This window comes from Mchenga conophoros, linkage group LG7, assembly GCF_057382185.1.
Source record: "Mchenga conophoros isolate Kocher_MC1m ecotype Shallow Benthic linkage group LG7, M_conophoros_male_GT1.1, whole genome shotgun sequence".
Classification (NCBI taxonomy): Eukaryota; Metazoa; Chordata; class Actinopteri; order Cichliformes; family Cichlidae; genus Mchenga; species Mchenga conophoros.
Genome location: NC_140532.1, coordinates 32,176,446 through 32,198,750, shown reverse-complemented (window position 1 = coordinate 32,198,750; position 22,305 = coordinate 32,176,446). Strand labels below are relative to the sequence as shown.

Here is a 22,305-nt window from a genome sequence, read left to right as displayed (position 1 = left end):
ATTATTATTTCTATTTTGACATATTGGATTAATATAATGTTTGACATATGGACCTTCAACACTTCACTTACAGTTTAATTATCCTTACACTACATTTTCAAATCACTATCTCACAATGGGTTAAGTTGGCAGCTGCTGCCTTTTGAATCTTGAAGTTTGAAAATAAAACTTTGTTTTATTGTGATGTCACAGCTGGTGGCTGCATGCAGGGCGCTTGATGTGCATCTTCTGATCTTTTTAACCTGACGCTTGATGGTCGGCATGATCGACAGAGTGATGGGAAAAAGCTGGAAAAGGTGAGATGCTGTGTTATTTGTTATTTCTAAAGTCCCAATGTTATTAGCATATAACTGCAAGATCCTTCCTATTACAGAAATGACAATCAATCTCTAAAATGATAATTTTTTAAGATATACTTATTACTGTAATTTTATTTATTATATGTTCATTATAGTTAATTAAGGACCACCATATAAATAAACAGGGAAGGCATAAAGAAAGGAAAGGAAGACCTCCCATACAGAACCGAGCAGGAAGCAGATACGACAGATAGCTCATGAAGAGGAGGAGGTAGGGTGGAGGTGGCTTGTAGATGCGCTGCAGCTTCCTATGTGAGATTTGGCAAATGGATGAGTAGAAGGCTATCTGAACTAGAAGCTGGTGTGCTGGCACGAGATTGGCTGCTTTTTCCTTGTCTGCCTGAAAGAATGATTTCTTGCCTCTACATTCACGACAATAACCGCTGTGAGCACCGCAGCGGAGCAGAGCGTTACCTCATTTAGTCTCTCCATGATGGGGGATGAACGAGAGCGAAAGTGCTGAGGGGGGGCTCGCGTGTCCTCGGATCGCTCCAGGAGATTCTCAGCTGAGGCTGACTTCCCTGTTTTGTGAACTGACCCAGCCTTCTGCAGAGCAACATTGAGCTGCTTAGACAGTCCCCGGTTGACTTGAGGCTCTGCAACTTGCTGTTCACGGCCCAGGCTCGGCTCTCTGATGGATGACTGGCTGTGTCTCCTGAGCTCTGCTTCAGGAACAAGATCCTGGTAGATCTGATCAAGAGTTGAGCCAGAAGGAGTGCTAAGAGAAGAAAGCAGGAGAAGATTTAACGTTTTATAAAATCGGGAGCCACCAAAGTGTCCTAAACAATGCTACTAAGAGAATTAGATTCAGCTGGGGCCTGTTCTTGCATACCTTGATGGTGGGTGAGCTGGTGGCCTCGGTGTGGTGACCCTGCCTGGGTAGAAGAAGTTAGACTGGTGGCTCCGCAGGTCAGGAAGAAGAGTTGAGTTGGGGTGCTTCTCCCCCTGAGGAGAAGCTGGACATGGGTCTTGGAGGGAGAGCAGGCTGGAAGCGGAGGAGAGGCTGAGGGAGTCTGAGTAACAGGAGGAGGCTGAAGACAAAGGAAAGGAGGAAAAGTGATTTGCCTTATACCTCTCACTTAAACCTTTCATTTATCCATGTATCAAACCTCACTGCTCCACCTTTCTGCCTGGATACTTTACCAGGCACCTGCACCCACCTGCATGGTTAACATTTTCAGGCTGAAAATAAGCACTGCGAGGCCTCGAGATGCTCCTCTGTCCTCCCTCATCTTTCCTCACGCCTCTCTTCCTCTCTATGTACTTAGCGAGAGCTTCTTGCTGCACTTGTCGCAGGTCGGGCCTTGATATGGCATTCTGAGAAGCTCCACTCCCAACAGAACCTGCAGCAGGTTCAAACACCTTCCGACGGTCTGCCACACTGGTTTCTGGAAGAGAAAGAAAAAAATGGATTTCAGCATTTCCAGCAAAGTAACTAAACTGGAATCATTTGAATAATTTGTTTACCACACAAGGGCAAAAGGAGTTTGCTTTTAAAAATTGGAAATCTTACCTCCTCCACGCCGGAATAAGGACATGGTCTCTGGGTCAGAAATCCCAACCTCATTCATGTTCTCTGGTTCTGAGTATGAGCGCTTCTTCTGGTCTGCCGTCAAACGCTTGCGGCCACAAATCCGCCGTGAAGGAGGCTGTCCAACGGGTGGGACGCTGGGGAGGGGTGGTGGGCTAGAGCCTCGAACATCGGGAGTAACCAAGTGCCTCTCCTTGGGTGTGTGAGCGGAAGTGACCAGAGGTTGTGACTGTGGCGTGATGACAATGCCCCGTGGCTTTGGCATGGTCGTGGGGCCTTTTTTCTCCAGTGAGTGGTATTTGGGAGGGACGGGTGGAGGCTGCTGGCTGCCAGGGGAGGAGACAGAAGGAGGAGCTGGAGCAGGCTGGGCACTGCCCGATGAGGTGAGGTCCCTCCGTCTGAAGGAGGTGGATCGTAGGACCTTAGACTGGGCGTCTTTCAAGGAGTCCCTGTAAGATCTGTTTGGAGAGACATTTCTTGGATCAGGATCATCACACTGAGCTGTTGGATGTTGGATGTGCCATTGTGATGACTTGTTAAAGGACCTGTTTGTGGATGTGTCCTGCATTGGGGCCATGATCTCTTGGATTTCCTGTCTCCAGGGTAAGTTCTTGCTGCTGTCCTCCTCCTTGGATCCATCTAGATGGAAGCTGCTGCGACTCCTCTGCAGGGCTGAAACTGGATCTGTTGGAGTTCTGAACATCACACGGAAATTTAACCAACACTTTTTAGACCAGTAGTTAGTTATATACTCATCTGTATTTTCAGAATCACTCTACCTGTGTTTCATATGCTCACTGCTGCCTCCTCTGTAGCTCGGAGTCCTTTGGACTTTGATGCCCTTGGTGCTTCTCTCCAGCATGTTTCTGAGGTCCTCTGTTCCACAAGGAGCGCTGCGGCCTTTGTCTGTGATCTGATTCTGAATAAGGAAGCATAAAGTATTGAAAGAAGCTAAGCATAAGGAAGCCTTTTCACTTCTGAGATCATCAGAAGAAATATTTTAATCTTGTTTGCAGTTACCCGTAGATGGGCCTTGTTGTGTGAGGTGCTGTGACTGCGCTGCTTTCCGTTGCGTTGTTGACGTTCGAAGCGACTGACTTTCTCCAAAACAGAGAGGCTGCGAGCGGGCCCTTGGGGGGCATTGCTTTCAGGGCTGCCGCACCGCTGGACCTCGGCAAGGGCGAGCTCCAGGCGGGTCAGTGGATGCTCTTTGTCTTTGTCCTGCTCTCCGTGGTCCCAGTTCTGGTAGTGCAGAGCGGATGAGTCGCTGAGGTGCTGGGGAGAATGGTGTGAGGCAGAAGAGGGTGGAGCCTGAGGCTGGGCCTGACCAGGTGAGTGGTTGGGTGGAACCTGTCCAAGGGTGAGCCTGGAAGATGCTACAGGCTCTGAATGAATGCTGGACTGGTCTACTGATCTGAAAAGAGATCAAAAGACATCACAGGCGTGAAGCGGCCATTGATTTGAAATCAGACTCTGATCTCTTGAACAATCATGAACTTTCGCAGACCCCACCCACTCTAACTGTACCTGTTTTGGTCTCCCAAGGACTGGACAGCTGCGTAGGGGTCGCTCCTCTCCTGTGATGATGCGCGCCTGACTTCAGGGGCTGAGTAATTTTGGGGAATATGGAAATCCTGTTTCTGCTCTTGGATGCTCTGATGATTCTGGGCTCTTTGGACCACTGTCTCGCTCTCTGTTCCCCCTCCAATAGTTTTGATGCGTGGGTTGTAGGGTCCAAAGCTGGACTCTTCCTGTTGATGCCTATCAAAAGCATGAGACTGAATTACCACCAAAAGCATTTTAATGCTGGTTCTATCCAAAAACTGCAGTTCTTCTGAGCACCAAAATCTGGCTCCAAAAGACTCACAAAAAGGTCCAAATTAGATGTTCATAGCCTGGTACAAAGATCAGCTAATTTCCCCCTTCATTCCTGTACAGAAGGGCCACCTGTTTGGATTTCAGTAAGGTTTAAAGTTAGGGGCGTGGGTGCTGTAGAGTGCACCTCCACTACTGCATCCACTGAGCTGGATCATGATGGATGCAGTTTGATAACCAAGCTGAACATTAAGGCCCCCGCCTCGAGCTAAATATGGTTACTTCTGACTTAATGCAATAAATGCTAATGTTGCTTCAAAACTACCAGAAAGAAATGCATGATGTCTATGACTTTGGCAAAACATGACTGTTGTGGATGTATTGGGAAAAACAAAACGATTAAAAGAGGGGGTTATTTCTCTGAGAAGCAAGAACAGTTTTGCTAACATTTTTTAGATGTTAGCTAAATAGAAAGAAAAAGAAACACAGAAGCCTAAACAAACCATCACCTGTCTGTTGGGTAAGAGCTGTGGGGGTAGGATGAAGTGTTAGTTTGGTATCCATTTTCTGTGGCTGACATCCTTCCATCTCTCTGCCCCTCTGTTGCTCCTTCATGTTGCGTTTGCCGGTTGCTCTCCTTGGCCAAGGCTGGGTAGACTCCACAGGGGCCTGGGCTGGGGGAGTTGGGCATCTGTGCATAGTGTGGCTCAGGCTGGGGAACAGGGTAAATGCTGGTAGGAAGGATAAACCGGCTGGCCTGTGGCGTGGGGCCTGCAGATCCAGAGGAAGGCCCAGTAGGGGACGGGGGTTGAGGAAAGCCTCCACCCTGACGGGGCCTTGTGGTGGGGCTGCTCTCTGGACTCTTCTCCATCACCGTGTGGAGCTGACCCTCAGCACCATACGAGCCTTTAGCTGAATCAACAGTCAGAGTTAGTCAGTTTTCTCATCTATACAGTATAAAGCTACTAAAAAGTCATGTCATGTATCATTGTCTTTGTTTGAACCTGTTTCTACATGTTTAATTCTCGGAGCACGTAAATGCAGTCATTACCTAAGGCAACGTTACCACTGGAGTGATGCCAGGAGCCTTTCTGCAGAGAACTAAGAGAGATTGAAAAACTTTTGATTAGATAAAATAGTTTAAGTGACTTACCAATTTACACAAGTAGAAAATATTTCACAACTAAAGTACACTACTGCATCGGATATGGCTGCTTTACAAACACATGGCGCCATTCTGCACACTGTCTGTATTATACAGTATTACATAATAACACTCTGCATTATATTGACTCATACTGCAGCTTATAGTGCAGCACCAATCTATTGTGTTGTACCAGGATGTGCTATATAAAAAGCAGATGGTTCTTGGGTACAGCATGTTGAATTGTAGAGTTGTATATTTTAATATGTTGTACTGAATATCATAAAGCATGGTATCATATTGCATTGTATCACTCCATGTCAGTTATTTTAGATTATTCTAGATTTAGATAAATTATATCACATTGCATTACACATTATTGTATCATAACAAAGCACACCATGTTACCATTACGTAGCATATGATATCACATTGTAATCACAATGTATGAACACAGTACTGTAGTGTGGCAAGTTGGATTTTATAATGTTGTGTCATAACATAACATATCATATTGTGACACATGTTTAGTTCATCTTTTCCCACTGCAAACTGCAAGTTATTGTAAAGCATTGTAAAATCAAAATAATTAAATTCTTACTTGGCAAAGCTTCAAAGAAAAACACTTCTCAATAACTTGGTGCCCCAAGTTCAAAGGAAAAAAAAAGTGAAAGTGAAATGGACTTATTCTATCCAGTAAGCCACATGGCTTGATACAATATTGTATTAAATAGAAATATTGTGCAATATAGTAAATTATTATACTGAAATAAAAGATGATGACACTGGATTTCTCTGAGAAGTCAGAAATTAATCAAGCACACCACTAAGCCACTAAAACTATTTTTTTCTGTTCAGGAATGCAAGTAAGTAACTGTAATTTGACATTTTAATCAAAAAATGTGATTTTTTTTATTTGCTAAAGCAATACATTTGAACATGCATTATTAAGAACAATAACTGTATTTTAACATTAAAAACAACATTTTCATTAAAGAGCCTTCTCATGCTGCTGGATTAACCATTAAAATGACCAATACGGTTAATTTAGGGTTGCTGTGTCATAAACCATACATTGGGTGTCGCTCAAATAAATTTGTGAAGCACTGAATGAGAATCAATGTTCACTCTAACTTCATGGAACCTGGTTACCGTAGTGATCTGGCGTGCTCCAGACTGGACCAGGAGTTTGGTCTCTCGTGGCTCCTGATAACGGCATAGCTATCACTGCGCCTTGGTGGAGCAGGCGCCCCCTTCAGGTTCTCATAGGAGCTGCGGTTGGCTGCCGGGGCCCATATTGGTCCTACACTGTGTCTGTTTGATGCCGGTGCACCACCGCTGCTGCTGCTGCTGCTGCCACGGTAACAAACCCCGCTAACTGAACCTGAAACCAAGAGTACCATGGACAAACAATGACGTTACTGAATCAAAGTTACCATACCTGAAAACATGAAAAACATTCCAGTAACAGAAACTTTACCTTCCAGATCTCGAACTATCCCTGACCTGGCTCCGCCCCCACTTCTGGAGTCGCTGTTACGTAAGAACACGGCAGAGTTGGAGCTCAGCTCGCGCTCCTGAAAGATGCCCTGCTGGGTGTCGTAAACTGACGGGGCGTAACGCATGTCAGCCTGGTGCGTCTCGCCACTTCCCCCTGCTCTCTGAGGGACGGTGTCCAGTGAACTGGAGCGCTCTGTGCTGATTGAGGGGGTGGAGGCGTGGTATTCTTGGATGCTGGAGCTAGTGGAGAAAGAGTAATAGGCAGAGTCTCTCTTGCTGTGCAAGTGTTCAATGCTGTTGGACGACCTGGAACACAACAAGTAGTTCAAGACTGTGACACTAGTCCCGATCTCACTGATTAAGGTTTAGTTCAAAGGATAAGCATACAGAGATTTAATGTAATATCCATCAGGTTGTCAGTAACATGTTTAGAGTTAGGGAATATTTCTGGAACTTTTTTTTCCCCATTTAATATACCCAGACAGAGCTTTTAACCCAACTGCACACCAAATCCCTGTAACTTGATTTGAAAGGCATTATCTTCTACTTTCTGGAACTAGGCTGGTTTACCAAGTGGCTTAAATGTAACCTAAGTTTAATTGGTTCAAAGACAACCTCTTTAAAACCACCAGGCCATCAGTGACTGAACCAGGGACAGGTCCAGGTTTAGGGTTAAGTTCTATTTGGGCAACATGCTAAGCAGGTAAATTTTGAAGACCTAGCTATTCAGTTTCAAAAGACCTCTAAGGCTACGTTCACACTGCAGGTGAAAGCGCATCAATCCAACTTTTTTGACGATATGCGACCCATATCCGATCATGGTATGACAGTGTGAACAGCACAAATCCGATATTTTCAAATCCGATCTGGGTCACTTTTGTATGTGGTACTGAATCTGATACATATCTGATGTTTTAGAAAGCGACTGCTGTTTGAACGGTCAGGTCGCATTAAATCCGTCTTTTACGTCACTGACACAAGACAGACGCCAATTATCAGCGCCCGAGAAGACATCGTGAACGCTTCCTGGGCATCCAGTGTAGATGTTAGTGAAACTGTTTGGAAGACAATGTTGGAGAAACGTGAACATTTTATTTGTACTGTATAATCTGCAGATTCTGACAGAAATCTGCAACTATCCTTTGAAGCACCGCTCCTCTCTAAAACAGCAATAAGGATAATTATTAGGCCATATGTAAATAACAAAATAACTTTACAACTTAAAGCAAAATTGGGAAACGTAAAGTCCGAAACAAGTCTTTATAGTAAGGGACATCAGTCAAACAATACTGTTTGGTCTGGGTCTAAAACAGAGCACGTGTGTGACGTCTTCTTTTACGTATGCGGGCCACTTTGAGGGTTCACACTAGAGCGCATTTGCTGTCACATTTTATTTGTAGTGTGAACAAGCAGACAAAAAAAATCGGATTTGATCAAAAAATCCGAATTGAGCATTAAGACCTGCAGTGTGGCATTAGTCTCACATTTGGATGTTTCAAATAAGTAAAAATATATAAAAAGGGCTGGATGCCTCTCTTTGTGCCTTCAATGTAACGTCAGTTTTACATTCTGAAGGTAAAACTGACAAATGATTTATATACAAATTAGTATTGGAGTTGCTGTTAGACTGACTTTTCAGCTTATACCTAACAATTGCTGAGGAGTGTTTGGTTTATGCACCTGGCTGAGGACAGCTGGTGGCAGGAGGAGTAGGCCGGGTGGGGTCCACTGAGTCTGTGGTGGGCCAGTGAGTGCTGGTGCTGAGCTCCAGAGTGAAGCTGGGAGGACTGGGGATGGTCCAGACTGTCCATGCTGCCCCTGGAGCTGTACTGGTCCGGACTCTTCCTCAGGTAGCCAGAGTCGAATCCGCCGGAGAGATCGTTGGTCGAGACACTGAGAGACAACAACTCTTACATTTAGTGCTTCATTTCAGTAAAATCTAATTAGAACCAATCACAAAGGACAGCTGAGGCTGGGGAGATGTTGCTAGTTTGTAGCTATTTTGTCAAAATTTCCCTTAGTGGGACAATGACGATGACTTTGAACCATGAAGGGCATTTTAGACATCCCAGCCTCAACATCTGGACACCGCATTACATCTCAATTTCTTTTTTATGCACAAGAGTCACCACTCCAGTGGTCAATAACATGCTTCCATCTCCTTATGAGACACTTTCACACAGTCCAACAAATGGGCTTGCTGCCTCTGATTCAGCACTGTTTGTAGTGAAGCCAAGCCTCTCTTTGAAGAGATGTTTGATTTCCAAGTGTCTTTTTAGCTTTCTTGGTGTCATGTTTGCCTTAAACAACTGTGGAAAGATGACTCACTCGGGCTCACGCTTTCATGACATGGTCTGCTGACAGTTTTGTCTTTCCTAACCACCAGTGCAGCTGTGGATTAACTGGATCAGCTGCGCTGGTGGTTAGCTGTGGCTTGATGTGCCACAGTTGTATGATTCGCACCATCTGCCTACTGCAGAATTAGACTTTTTCTTAAAGGACTTTCTGGGAGAAATCATATAGTAAGGGGAGATATACTGTATAGTGCTGTAGTAATATACTGATGCATGTAACTACTACTAATGAGATAAAGAGTGAGTTTAAAGGAAATTATCCCAACAAGAACAAATGTTTTCTCACAGAATGCATGAATCTCTTCAAGTATAAGAGACTGTCCCCCCTCACAGTGGCGTGGATCATCATTTATTTTTTTAGAAACATATAGAAAGAGAAGATGGTGTTGATAACGTTGGAAATCTCATTGAATGGCTCTTGGTAACGATACATTTCTGTGATGGTTGGATTGTTGTTGAAGGTGAGATGAAAGCTTTTTTTCTCCCCTCCCCCATATCATCCATTCTAGAGCTTTAGTTACTGCTTATATTATAGATAAAGTTACCCAGTTGTACATACGTGATTAAATCAACTCCAAATGCTACATTAGAGTGACATAAACATTAATAAATCAATAACTGTGATCTATGTTAATGATTCTGTGTAATGAGCACTTTTGCTTTAAGTATATTTTGAAGCAGAAAGGTTTGTTTCACCACTTTGCAAAATACTTGAAAAAACTTTCCAGTAACATAAACTCTACTCTGCAGATCTTGCAAACTTTCCAAAAGTGGCACTGCAAAACATTCACTGTATGAGTGCACCCAGCTGCACAAGCCTGAAAACGTTGGCCTGTGTTTTCTACACCAGATTTCTACCCTGAATTTATTTAGGATCAAATATTCTGATTTCCCGTGCTCCCCTTACTTTGTTCGTGCCACCCCACATAAAAAAAAGCATCCTGAAGAAGCCCCTGTTGCACAGCACAAATGTTCGGTCTTATGCTCGAGTGGAGAGCTGACACACTGCTCAGACTGGCATTGTAGCATCTCTTTGAAAGTGACTCAGGCTCTTAGAGAAAAAAAGGGCCAGAACGCCGACATGATGAGGTGTGCGTTCTTTACAACCAGCAGTTGTAAAGCTGGTGATCCGCAGCCGAATGCACCGCTACCTCACTCTGAATGACTGACTGGAATGTAAATGTGCATTGACGTCACAGTTTGACCCACCAAGTCCTTCAACCGAACACAATGCGATTACGACTGTGGAAAAAGAGGACAGCGTCTGGTTGTGTTCACGGACTTCTGTGAGTCTAACTTCACTTTCAGCATCCATCTCTTCGTCAGCTGGATGTCTCAATCTCTGTGTTTTAATCCCACCTCTACTCAGGGGATTAAGGAATGCAAAAAATATTATGCTACATCAGGACAACCAAGTGTGTGAGTGTATGTGGGTTTGTGTTTGTGTGGGTGGATGAGTAGGGGTTTCCATGGGACCTAAAAGAGGGGGGAGGTGGGCTTAAGGAACGCCAATGCTCCGTTCTCCCTCACAGCCACATCAGAGGCTTTTATTTTCCCTCTCACTGGTGCTTCAAAGAATCAGTGATGTAACTTCCTTTGACCAGCAGGTCCACTTCACATAAAACATGTAAAGTTAACTGGCCATGGTGCCTGTGACCTCCAGTGTCAACTGTGATAGGCTCCAGCCAAAGGGCAACCTCTGGGGGATGAAAAATTCAGCCAATGTGAAAGTGGCAGTGCTGGCTTCAAATGTGAGTCTCATGTTAAAATGTCCAAGTTCAGCCATGTCAGCTACTATCACCATTCTTCAGAAAGGACTAAAGTGGATCCAAGTATGCAGACAGATGGAGAAAGGTGGATGAAAAAGAAGGAACTTTATTACTCATAAACACCCTGCATGATGAGGCAGGCTGTTGCTAATACAGTAAATGATATAAAACAACAAAAATGCAAAAGAAGGGAATCAGGGTTAGTAGAGACCACCACTTGGTAAAGACTGAGGGGAAACATAATAATTAAATACACAGCAGTGAAAGAAGGATAATAAGAAACAGGTGAACTCAGGATAGGAAAAAAAAACCCCAAATAAAACAAACAAAGGAAGAAGTAAAAATACAGAAAGCCACGTGAGGCTCTAACTTTCAAAATAAAACAAGAACTGAAGGACAACGTTCTGTTTTGAAGCCTCAAGCTTCAAAATGTCTTTTTTCTCCATCTGCTTGTCAATGGCAAGTCATTCATCACTGAACACACCTCATATAATTCTCCTTTAGAAACCTCAGGGTTAACCAAAATTTACCAAATACGCAATGCTTTATTCACTATGACCCGAAATGAGTGACTGAGCCCATGAACTCATTAGGAAAGTGTCGACCGAGCTCAAGTCCAAATGTTGCATAGGTTTCTACTACACATTTCAGAGTGTAGTAGATCATTAAGCATGGATATAAAAGGAACTTCAGAGGCCGCTAGTGGTGCAGACAAACTGGCTTTTAGACACTCCAGGATTCAGGGGGTCAAAGTTCACATCCTTTGTGAGACAGCAATAAGCAGCTGTGTCTCTTGTCTGTTCTGTTATGCACCACAGGGTCTTAAACATTAAGTTGGTCATGACAAAAAAAGAAACACCAACATTCTAAGGCAAAATTTATAAATAACATTTTGTAAAATAAGATTAGCTTTTAAATAACACAAAAATGAAGGAAGCGTGGCTGTATCACACGGGGTCTTTAGACTAGACTATGCATGTATATTGGCCTGAGATGAGACACAAGACATCACGTGAGTGTCTGCAACCATGAACTTTGACCTTCTGAGTGACTTACAGATAGTGGTGTTGAGTAAACCTACAATCCAGACTTCTAAACATGTCCTCAGACTGTGCTGGAAATGTTTGAGGTCAGGCAGGTCTCAGGCTCTTATTTTGACAGCAGATCGATAAGTGCTATTACCTGCAGGGTGCGCCTGTAAGGAGGGTTATTTGCCACAGCTGCTGGTTGTAAACGCAGTTCTAAAGCTGATGATCAGCAGCTCAAGTGCCGTTATCGCATTTACTGGAATGAGCATAAATGTGTATATGTGTTAATTACCACAATATTATTGCCTTCCTACCTCCAAGAACAAGCATCCACTGAATCTACAAGTCAAGTTATCTTTGACTCTACTGACTTCTCCAGTTATTAACTTCTTTAATGTCTGGATGTTTGAAATGTTAAAAGAAAGGAGATTTACTTTTTTCATATGTAGTGATGACCAGATATCTGAGGCCAGTAATGAAGATGCATTTGTTTGAAACAGGAGGATGTTTGGTTTAATGACATATCCCAGCATGAACTGACAATATTCAATTAAAAATCAAAACTTGAGCAAAATCTCACTCAGGAAATGGTGAAAATGATAATATACTGAACATCAGGGGCTTAGATAATCATTAGATATATATAAGAAACACTAACCTGGCGTGGTAGTTGTGGTGCCACGTGCTGCTCATGCTGTCCATTGCTCCCGGGTCCAGCTCCTGCTGGCCTTCATCGAGCTTCGATGAATGCCATGAATGAGGACGAGATGCCGGCTCAGTGCGTCTGTAGGGTGAAAACAGAGAGAGGGATTTAGAGTGTGTGAAGTACTGGACAGTGTGACCTCCATTTCTAAATGCTGTGATTAAGAGTGTGTTTTCAGGGTTTAGTTAGCTGTGAAGGATAGTGCAGGGTAAGCCAGCCTCACCTCTATTTCTGACCAGACTTTAACATCATCAGCCACTATCATCCAAACCCATTCCAACCCAAACCCAGGTATCCCAATCCAAGCCAGACTCCAAGACTTATCCGCAAATCCAGATTGGCCATTATCATCTACACTCACCCCAACCCAAACCCATCTGTAATCCAAGCCGATCCTAATCCAGGGTCCAAATGTAAGATAAAGCTAAAGATAAAACCTAACCAAAGTTCCAGCTCAGCCGCTATCAACCAAACCAAAAACTATTCTAACTTAAAACCCAACCCACCGCAACATTCAACCTCAGACCCGATTGTGACCTAAATTCCGATCCAATCCGAGCAAAGCCCTCAAATTCAATATAAACCCAATCCTAATCTAACCCCCAGTCCAAGATAAAGCTAAGCACAAAGCCTAATTTAACCCAGTTCCAGGTCAACCACTATCATCAAAAATCCAACCCAGCTGTTACCCGAAACCCCTCAAATCTTAACCAAACTCCAGTCCAATCCAAGCCTAATGTACGAATTCAGGTAAGACACCATTATCAAAATCCAGCCCAACCCTAATCTAAATCTAACTCAGACCAATCTTAACCAACCATAACCTGAGCCCAACCTCCCTGTGGGTAATGCATTTAAAAGCAACACAATACAGGAATCACATTACATTTCACTCTAATCAAACAATGAATCAGCTGCTCAGCTGCTTGTTACACATGTGTTACACACGTTTTTCAAGCATCTGCAAAATGGACAGAACAAAAAGCTTTCTTTTCATACGTTCTTGCACAACAATCGTCTTGCTGTATGGAGGATTAAATGTTCTTTTTCAAAAAAAGAAAAAAAAGAAACATCATATGATTGAGAAATTCTTCCAAAAAGTCATGACAGATAGGCAAAACAGGCAACTCCCTCGGGGCTCTTGTTTATATGATATCATAATTTGATTTGTGGCATCATATTTAACCAATCAACTAAATATTTCAGCAGTTCAGTTGGTTTCTGGATTCTTGAGGATCATGAATCACTGGAAGGTTAACAATGATCCAAAACAGCACATTTTTTGCCCAATTTTCTCTGAGAAAGTTGAATCAGCTATGGATAAACTGATGGATAAAACCAGAATATTTCTTTTTCTTTTTTTTTTGTTGCTTGGGGGGCCTGTTAAACATTTCTTGGTTCTGTTGAGTGAATCTGAATTTTGGTTCTTCTGTAGCGGTTTCACTTCATGCGACACTGTTAGGCTGACCTCAGACAAAGTTGACAAATTCATCTGTACTTTGAGCTAAACAGATGTTGGATGTTGGTGTACTCACACTAACTGCAATTTTTTTTTCTAAAACTTTAATTTTAATGTAGCACAGTGACAGTTCTTATGTAATTCTCATATACATGCTGTGTATTAGGTAGTAGTGAGGATTTTTACAAAAAGCTGCACCACATACAACATTAAACCACATTCCCAGTTTATAATTTAACCATATCTGTCCCCTTTCACTCTGCACATATCTTCATTCATAGAGCCATTAGATGCTTCAAATCACTGCAGGGATTCAACCCCTGAAAAGAGATTATTATCAGAGATGGAACCCCCCCGATCAATTCAGCATTAAATATTATCCCACTGCGTCCTCCCACATGCGCACACAGCTGCACGGCCTCATTCCACTGAGATCTGACTCACCTTCTGCCTATCTCTGCCTCTTTCTTCCATTTCCAAGGAAGGAAAAAAGTTACTGAAGTGTTTCAATGAATGGACGACAACACCAGGAAATTTAATAATACACATAAAAAGTAATAATCACAATGAAATGCTTTAAGACACAGCTTCCAAGTGGTCATTCATTACAGTGTTTTAATGTTTAACAATCCAGTAGGTGACTAGCTCTCTAATATGTGTAGTCACATTGTTATAACTTCTAGATAAGATATTCAATTTAGCATTCCTTTTTAGGATTAAGTTTGGGATAATTTCTGTCCTCCTATGATATTTTAAGTATATTTCAAACCGAAAGGAAAATCTTGGAAGAACTGTTAGATCAAATAACACAGGACTTTATTTGACAGGCAGCACCTTTCTAACATGTGGCTAAATGCAAGCTTAACAATACCTTGGGTGGTTGTTTAGAGGTTAACGCTCTGGGCTCAGATCAGTGGCAGTACCTATGATGACTTGTTTTATGTTAGACAGAGTCAAACTGAATTAAGAACAAGTGAAAACTAAAGTTATGTGGATGTTTCATGATGGCACAATCTTTCATTTTAGTAGATTTCGTTAGCAAAGTAATCTTTTCTGCATCTACATTTATTTTAAAGCTTTGCATACCTGTTACCTGGAGGTTACAATATTAATAGTTAAGTTTGAAATGAGAGCAGTTAAAACAGCCACAGAGTCAAAATAAAAGTTTAGCTCCTCAGTAGCATATAAAGTAGTTAAGGTTGAAAAATGCTATAATGGACTCCATCACAAGCCAGAATGTAAAAATTATAAACCGGTGTCTTTACTGTCGTGATTTCCCACAACTTATTTTTGAATCTCACATGCAAACACACTAAATCGGGGTAAATATTGAAGCTGGTTAGAAAAAACACAGATATTGTTTCAGGGATAATTATCATATTTTTGTTTGCAGGGCTAAACGTTATCACATCACCATCATCATACTCTGAACGTGTTGGCAGACGAGTTATGATTACAGGGATACTGACGTTAAAATAATTTCCACCGATACTCATATTTGACATATCCTCCTGCTCTGTATTTATGCTCACAGATAAACAGGAAATGATTTTATCTGACTAAGTAGGAGACAGAGACATGAAAGCCTGTATGTCTCTGAACCACAGGAACCTGGATAATGACAGGACATGACTGGAATACCTCAACACTTTATCATCACCGATGTACATATACACATTTACACCCTTTCTATTAGCTCTGCAGAGAATGTACTGTTTACTCTTTCTGTGAAGGTTCTCAGTCATCCAGGTCATCGTAGTCAAAGGAGCTTGCAAAGAAAAGCGTCTGGACTTCTTTAAGTTGCTTGAAGACGTTTCACCTCTCATCCGAGAAGCTTCTTCAGTTCTAAGGTCAAATGGTGGGGAGTCCCAGATATAAACCTAGTGGGAGTATCCCCCCCACCATTTGACCTTAGAACTGAAGAAGCTTCTCGGATGGGAGGTGAAACGTCTTCAAGTAACTTAAAGAAGTCCAGACGCTTTTCTTTGCAAGCTCCTTTGACTACTGTTCACTCTGATTCTAAAGTATAACAAAGTGTATTTTTATCTTCATTTTGGCCCTGTGTTCACAGTAAGACGGTATCATCCTTGTCCCATACAATTTACAAAGTCAGTTGCAGTTAATTGGAAGATTCAAAGCTCACACACCAAACATTATTTAACAAATCCCAATATTAGGTTTAAAACCTCAGGAAAGACGTTCTAGTTTAGTCGTAGCTTAGAGAAGGTCCTGCTGGTTTTGACTTATGGTTCTCATTTTAGTTGGTCTTGATAGATTTGACTTGTTGGTGGGGGCTTCCTTTGGGATGTGACTGTGACACTAAGCATGAATGCTCCACAAAATAAAAGCATTGATACAGTTACCTATTTTCCTCATATTTGTGACCATTTTTAACCAGAAATGATGACCATCATTAATTAAATTAAACTCCAATAAGAGACCAGATAAAATAACTCCATTACTATGTTACTGAACAGGGAGGTTTTCTTTTTAGGGTGGGTTCCACCAACAATTTCTGTATGCAGGAATTCAGATGGAAAATCTCCAAAAGGAAGATTCTGAGACCCTAAAAAGGTCACTGGTGAGGTCGTCAATGTTACTGCAAGTCATAAACATTTCGACAGAGGGTCTAAAATTTGAAAATCTGGCTGCAACCTTTATCCAAATTATCGATGCGTAGCCCTGATTGTTTGTTTGATTTCTGAGATTCTCTGGGCTGTGGCTAAAGGTGGCTACAGTTTTCTTAGATTTATCAGCAATTAACAATTCAGGCTTCCTGCAACTTAACACAAGTTAGATTAATGACTTTTCTCTTGTCTTCTAAGTCACTGCGTTTTTAAGAATTTTTATAGATGGATTAAGATGTTCTAATATTAGTTAAGGTTTTATTTTACAGTTGTCAACTTCAATATTTTTGAATAAGCAGCACAGCAATATGAACCTAAGTTTATCACAATCTCTCAGATGCACTTCCTGTTCTTTCTCCTCAGTTTCCTGTCTGTTTTCACTGCCACGCAATCCAATAAAGCCAAAAAATTCCAGAAAACAATCTTTAAAAATATCCATTCATCCTCTTTGACTATTGATTGTGGTTTGCAAGTACTGTGTACGTGCAAAGCTTGAATTTTGTTTAAACTATACAAACTTTTAACACAAGTCTTTTAGCAAACCGCAACCATTCCTAACCTCAAACAAACCAAATTCTGGCCTGTTTTCATTAACCTGTCTTTCATCTTTGAGGACATAAATTACTCATGTCCCTGTTTTACCTGGAGGTGAATCTGAGGACTTTGGAGATGAGGCCGGTCGCCAGGCTGTTGACGCTGGCCTCCGACGGTGACCGACACAGGGCCCCGTCTGACCGGCCCAGCTCCGTTTTCTTCTGCTTCTTCCTGAGCTTCCTTCGATAGAATGCCTCCAGCAGCTCCATGGCTTCGACTTACAGTCCAGGTTATTCTAGTTTCTTCTCTATTGCTTTCTCCTTAAAACTTCCCGAGGTTCTTCTTTTTCTTTTAGAAAGTCCCGAGAAGATCCATTTCCAGACAGTTTATCCTTTGCTCCTTGGAACTCTTTGATGTGTTCCCTTCTAAAAAACGTCTTTCTAAAAACCAATTTCTACTGAACTCCACTCAACTTCAACTACATGCTTTGCAAGACTGGCAAAATGCCATATTCCGTACAGAAATCTACTCTCAACTAAAATCTACTTTACTGAACTTTAATTCATTACTCCAACTATTGGTTGTCCTCTCCTGACATACTTTTCTTTAACTTCTAAAGTACTTTTTAGCTTTTTCCACCTTTTACCTCCATTCTACCTTGCTTCTATTCATAACTAACAAAAATAAATTTTTTCAGTGTAATCTGTGTGTTTAAAAAAAGCTGCAACATAAATCTATCCAACGGCTCTGTTTTGGAGGGTTTTTTTGCTCCTGTTTTCCATCTAAACTCCTGCAAAAAGTCTTGCGTCTACTGTCTCTATTGCCTGTCTGTCCCACTCTCAGATCTGCCTCTTCGCTCAACTTTCAGTTTGATGATGGCAGATCAGGTCGAGTCCGGCTGTGTCGGCCCCCGGCTCCCAGCTCGTTAAGCAAATGAAGCAATTATGCGTCATTAGGCTGCCGTATGATAAAAGCATGAAATAAACATCCCTGGCAAAGCTCGGTCTGGACAGTAGCTGTTGATGTGGTGTGAATAGAGAGACACTGAGAATCTGAGAAGAGACAGAGACAGAGAAAGAGAGAGAAGGGAGGGAGGAAAAGGGAGAGGAAGGCTGAGAAACGGCGAGATGGAACGAGTAGCAAAATGGGAGGGAGGATGGAGAGAGATAAAGTTTGGTTAGACCATCAGGGTGGAGGCAGTAGGTATGAAAACGAACTGATAGGAGAAAGAGGGCTAGTGAGCCAGATAAGTAGGGAGTTTTGGCAGAGTCAAAGGCAGGAAATAAAGGATAATAAAATTAGGAGCAAGTCTGGGACTGAGAAATAAACAATAACAAGTCCAAAGGTGAGAGAGGAAGGGAAGAGGAGCAGAACAGTGAGGAAGAGGATAAAGAAAGGCGAGGAGACATAAACAGAAAAAGAGAGAATTATTGAAAACAGTCAATTGCTGAGAAACGGATTTTGAAGCCGCAGGGAGAAAGATGTCTCATGATGCTGCATGTGGTCCTAATGTGAACAATAAACCGATTATTGTTGACTGCTCGGGGGACCACTTTCAGAAGGACTGGTGACATACTGAAAAAGGTTAAGGATCACCAATCGGAGGTTAGGGAAAGTTAAAAACATAAAAGACTTTTTTTTCCCCCGTTAAGCATGTTATCACACAACAGGTTTGTTAATGTTTCAGCCTTGCAAGCTGAAACATTAACAAATACTTCACCAATCCAAACTGGGTGAGGTAAAACAGTAATAACTCTGACGTACGCAGACATATGTTGGCGTTTCCGGTCCAGTCATAATCTCTTAAAAGGAATGAAATATTCATAATGTTACTGCAGTAAAAGAAAATGCACATATTTGTTTTTGTAATGCTATATTTATGCATTTCTTGCATTGTTACACTGTCACATCCACTAACTCTTTGCTCCTGATGGTGATGGAGCTTGGTGAGTTACTTCACAAGGATAAAAATGGAGGTTGCCAGTTTCTGTCTCCCTTCTGGGGAATTATGCTGAGTTTGTTAATTTTCTCAGGAGGATAATATTTCAAGGATAATATAATTACCGTACAAAAACCTGGCATTTTGTTTTATCCTTGGGATTTAAATGCTAAATAACAAGTGTTAACAGTAGTTGTAGCAGTAATTTCTTTTAAGACCAGTGAGACTTCTTTATAGACATTTGACGGATTATTGATGACCTAGGAAGGTGACCTTCCCTGCACTATTGCAAATACGTGTTTGTTTCGGATCCCTGATGTCATTCTGTATATTGTTGATTTAGCTTTCATATCTAAAAGATGAGTATAAGCTGCTGCAGGTTTAACCAAAAGGTGAAAGTGTAGCTCCTCCCACTTCAGTAGCAGATGCCTACAGCTGGGTTTCCTGGGAGTCATGTGTCATCGGAATGGCATTAAATGTATCTGAGATCACAGAGAGAAAGGGACGATGAGGCGGCGAGGAAATCCTCTCTCTTTGTCTGAATCAGGTGCCGAGGATGGTCTGACCTGCAGCTCTGTTCTAGAAAAATTAACTCACCTTTCTGTCCTAATGCTGCAGAGCTGTGTGCATGAGAGAAGCTACTTGTATTATGGAAATCTTCAGTGATATCTGTATATTTCACCAGTGCTTCAGATTCATATGTTCAGTAATAAGCCATTCCATACGTATAAAAAAGTCAGTCAATCAGAAAGTAGTGGAATTCAGCTCCTCACGAGTAGTTATTCATACAAAGATAGAATATAAAGCGGACATGAGCTTGAAATCATATTTAAAATTGTATTTTAAATATAGTTTGGATCAGTAATACAGCATATAGTTTTATCAAGATAGCAAAACTGACTGTACCACACACTACATGGCTATTGCCTCACTAGAACCTGTGGGGGCTGCGTACCTAAATATAAATGTCTTGTGTGCATCAGGATCTAGGTGCTAAACTAACGGTTTAAAATATAAGCTAAATAAAAATAAAAACTGAATCAAGCTAACTTATATAAAAGCAACTTTAAGATTTAGAGAAAAATCTAATAAAAAAAAGATGTCAACTTTTATCTAACAAGCACTCTATAATTTTAACCAAATGGAACCAAGAAGCTAATTCTAAGCTATTAAGATAAGCTAAGCTAACTTTAATAAGACCTAAAAGCTAACCATACGGTAATTAAAAAGAAAAAAAAGAAAGAAGCTAAATCTAAGCTACTATGACAAATAAACCAATTTAAAACTGTGAGGATCCAAGCTAACGGGATGTGCAAGCTAATTCTAAGGTTATGGGCCCAAAGACTCAAATGTAGCATATTCAAGAGGCCATAGTAACACTGGTTTAGGCAATCTATATGTCATTAAGCTAAAGCAGAGGCCCGGATTTAATCCATCCCAGAGGCCATTTACTGCACTTCTTTACCTAGTCTTCCTCTGAGCTTTTTTATCTTTTGTCCACTTCCCTATCACAGTGATGGTTAAAAAGAAGCCGTGGTTATAAGACCGTTTATAACTAAACTGTGTGTTTGAGGAAGGAAAAATGAAACAGATAATTTAGCAAGTGCTCTGATTCCACAATTTATTTACTTAGCTAAGTTTAGCTTAGCTCAAATATAGAAATGGAGGGAAAACTGTTAGTTGGTACCATCCCCCCATTCCCCACTCTGAAATAATTATAATACTATGTGATTAAGTAAATACTAATATGTTCGCCAACCATAGCTTGAAGGATAGACTACAGGCAGGTACATTTTTAAAAGTCCAGTCTTATAAAAGACTGAAAAGTTCAATCAGTTTGCAGTATATATTAGATCTGTTCACTTAAAACTACTAGAAAAGCATCTGTTTGGTGTAGAACAAATAAATGTTTAATTTTCTCTTGTGCTTTTCTGTTGTCGTGGGAAACTGTTCCAGCCCATAATTATCTGTCTCCCTTGCCCAAAATCCAAAATTGGTTTGTGTTACTAGTGTGTTTGTGTCAAAACACAGTTGTGACACACACACACACACACACACACCTTAAACATATGTGTGTGTTAAATATATATCTTCTTTATTCATCTTTAAAATCAACAATTTAATCACTGTTATTTAATCAAAATACTGCAAACCACAGAGTAAGAATAGCAGTACACAATATCTCACCAGTTAATGTGCTCACTCAGGGACCACTGGAGCTCCTTCCATTGTTTTGGGTATGTCCCTATAGACTATTAGACCCCTAAAAACTATTCCAGTGTCTGTTTAAACTGTATAACTGAACACACTATGCAAGAAAAACAATAATACGGGTTTCCACTCAGCTGAGGTGCGTTTGAGCCTATTAGAACACCTGAAACCTACTCAGAGATTGGTTTGATGCCTCTGAATTAACGCCATGCCAGTTCAAGTTATGGATAAGGAAAATCTGCCCTAGGTTTAAAAAAAGTTCAGTTTGCTTAAGTTGCATTTTCAGTTTAACCCCTTGAGGTGTAAGTCATTATCAATCAGTGATGATACCAGTCCTAATCCTATATTTCAGAGAAAGGCAAAAACAGGGTTAGAGAGGATACGGGTCATCACCAATAAAGTCCTCACAGGTTAATAATGTGATGGTGGATGCTATTTACACAAGTCTGCTGTATCCCAAAGATGCCTTATACCTTCTTCACACCTTTTCTTTACTCCCTTGGTGCTTTCCATTGAAGCTAAGGTAAAGTGATGAGGAAAACGAGTTATGAGGGTTTGCTTTTATTTTTTTTATTCAACCACAGCAATAGACAGAGTCAAAGACAGGTGTAGTTCTCAGGCCTGAAGACTGAAGCCCACATTTAAACCTTCTATGGGACCTCAGTAAACACTTCTCTGATGAATTAATGAGCTTAGTCGCTATCTTTGTGTCAGATGTGAAGTCCATTTTGTAAATTTTAGCTTATCGAGCTTATCGAAAGGAAGATAGACTACACAGTCAGATCGCCCCCTGGTTCATCCAATCGTCATAAACACTCATCACGAGGCTTCAGAATAAGACTGCATGACATCATGGTAGACCAACCAAAGATTTCTATTCAGGATGCTTTGAGTGCTGTGTCTCTTCCTTATAATGCCTTATTGTAATCCCCAGCAGTTAACCTAAGTAAAGTAAACCAGAGTGAAGCCAAATGGAGATTAGGAGGTATGATTAATCCTCAAATCGATTGATCGAGGTGAACGCATGCACTGACTGGCCTGCTCGGTTTGTGTTTGAGCTGTGCCTGAGAGGGAGTTGTTTGTGTTAGAGTAGTGTATGTGAGTAACTATGTGATGATGTTGCTTCAGAAAAATGTGGTGATTCAACTAAAGAAACATTCTGAGGAGGAAAAAGGAGTGAAGAGAAAGGGAAAGATTGTAGGAGAGATGAGGGAAAGAGGGATGAAGAAGGCATAGAAGAGCCTGTGTGTTTATAAATCATTCTGTCTGTCCTCTCCAGATTAACACCCAGCCTCATGGGACTCTGATGGCCCACTTCCTGTTTCTGGATGA

At 41.4% G+C, this 22,305-nt stretch overlaps 1 protein-coding gene across 6 annotated transcripts in view; it reads right to left on the bottom strand.

Annotated features, from left to right (window-relative positions):
* shroom3 (shroom family member 3) overlaps nt 1–22,305 on the bottom strand; it is a 76,830-nt gene that overhangs the window by 16,928 nt on the left and 37,597 nt on the right. For 5 of the 6 annotated variants that reach the window (XM_085278907.1, XM_085278910.1, XM_085278908.1 and 2 more), the window contains 14 exons: nt 12,159–12,284; nt 8,030–8,242; nt 6,330–6,655; nt 6,002–6,233; nt 4,757–4,806; nt 4,215–4,617; nt 3,418–3,651; nt 2,911–3,304; nt 2,670–2,809; nt 2,436–2,585; nt 1,873–2,348; nt 1,520–1,747; nt 1,192–1,390; nt 774–1,077 (listed from right to left, as the gene is read on the bottom strand). In XM_085278907.1, the coding sequence (XP_085135033.1) occupies nt 774–1,077; nt 1,192–1,390; nt 1,520–1,747; nt 1,873–2,348; nt 2,436–2,585; nt 2,670–2,809; nt 2,911–3,304; nt 3,418–3,651; nt 4,215–4,617; nt 4,757–4,806; nt 6,002–6,233; nt 6,330–6,655; nt 8,030–8,242; nt 12,159–12,284 (3,475 nt within the window). Of the gene's footprint in view, nt 1–773; nt 1,078–1,191; nt 1,391–1,519; nt 1,748–1,872; nt 2,349–2,435; nt 2,586–2,669; nt 2,810–2,910; nt 3,305–3,417; nt 3,652–4,214; nt 4,618–4,756; nt 4,807–6,001; nt 6,234–6,329; nt 6,656–8,029; nt 8,243–12,158; nt 12,285–16,931; nt 17,822–22,305 lie in introns of those variants that run through there. The other variant, XM_085278909.1, reaches the window with a different exon arrangement.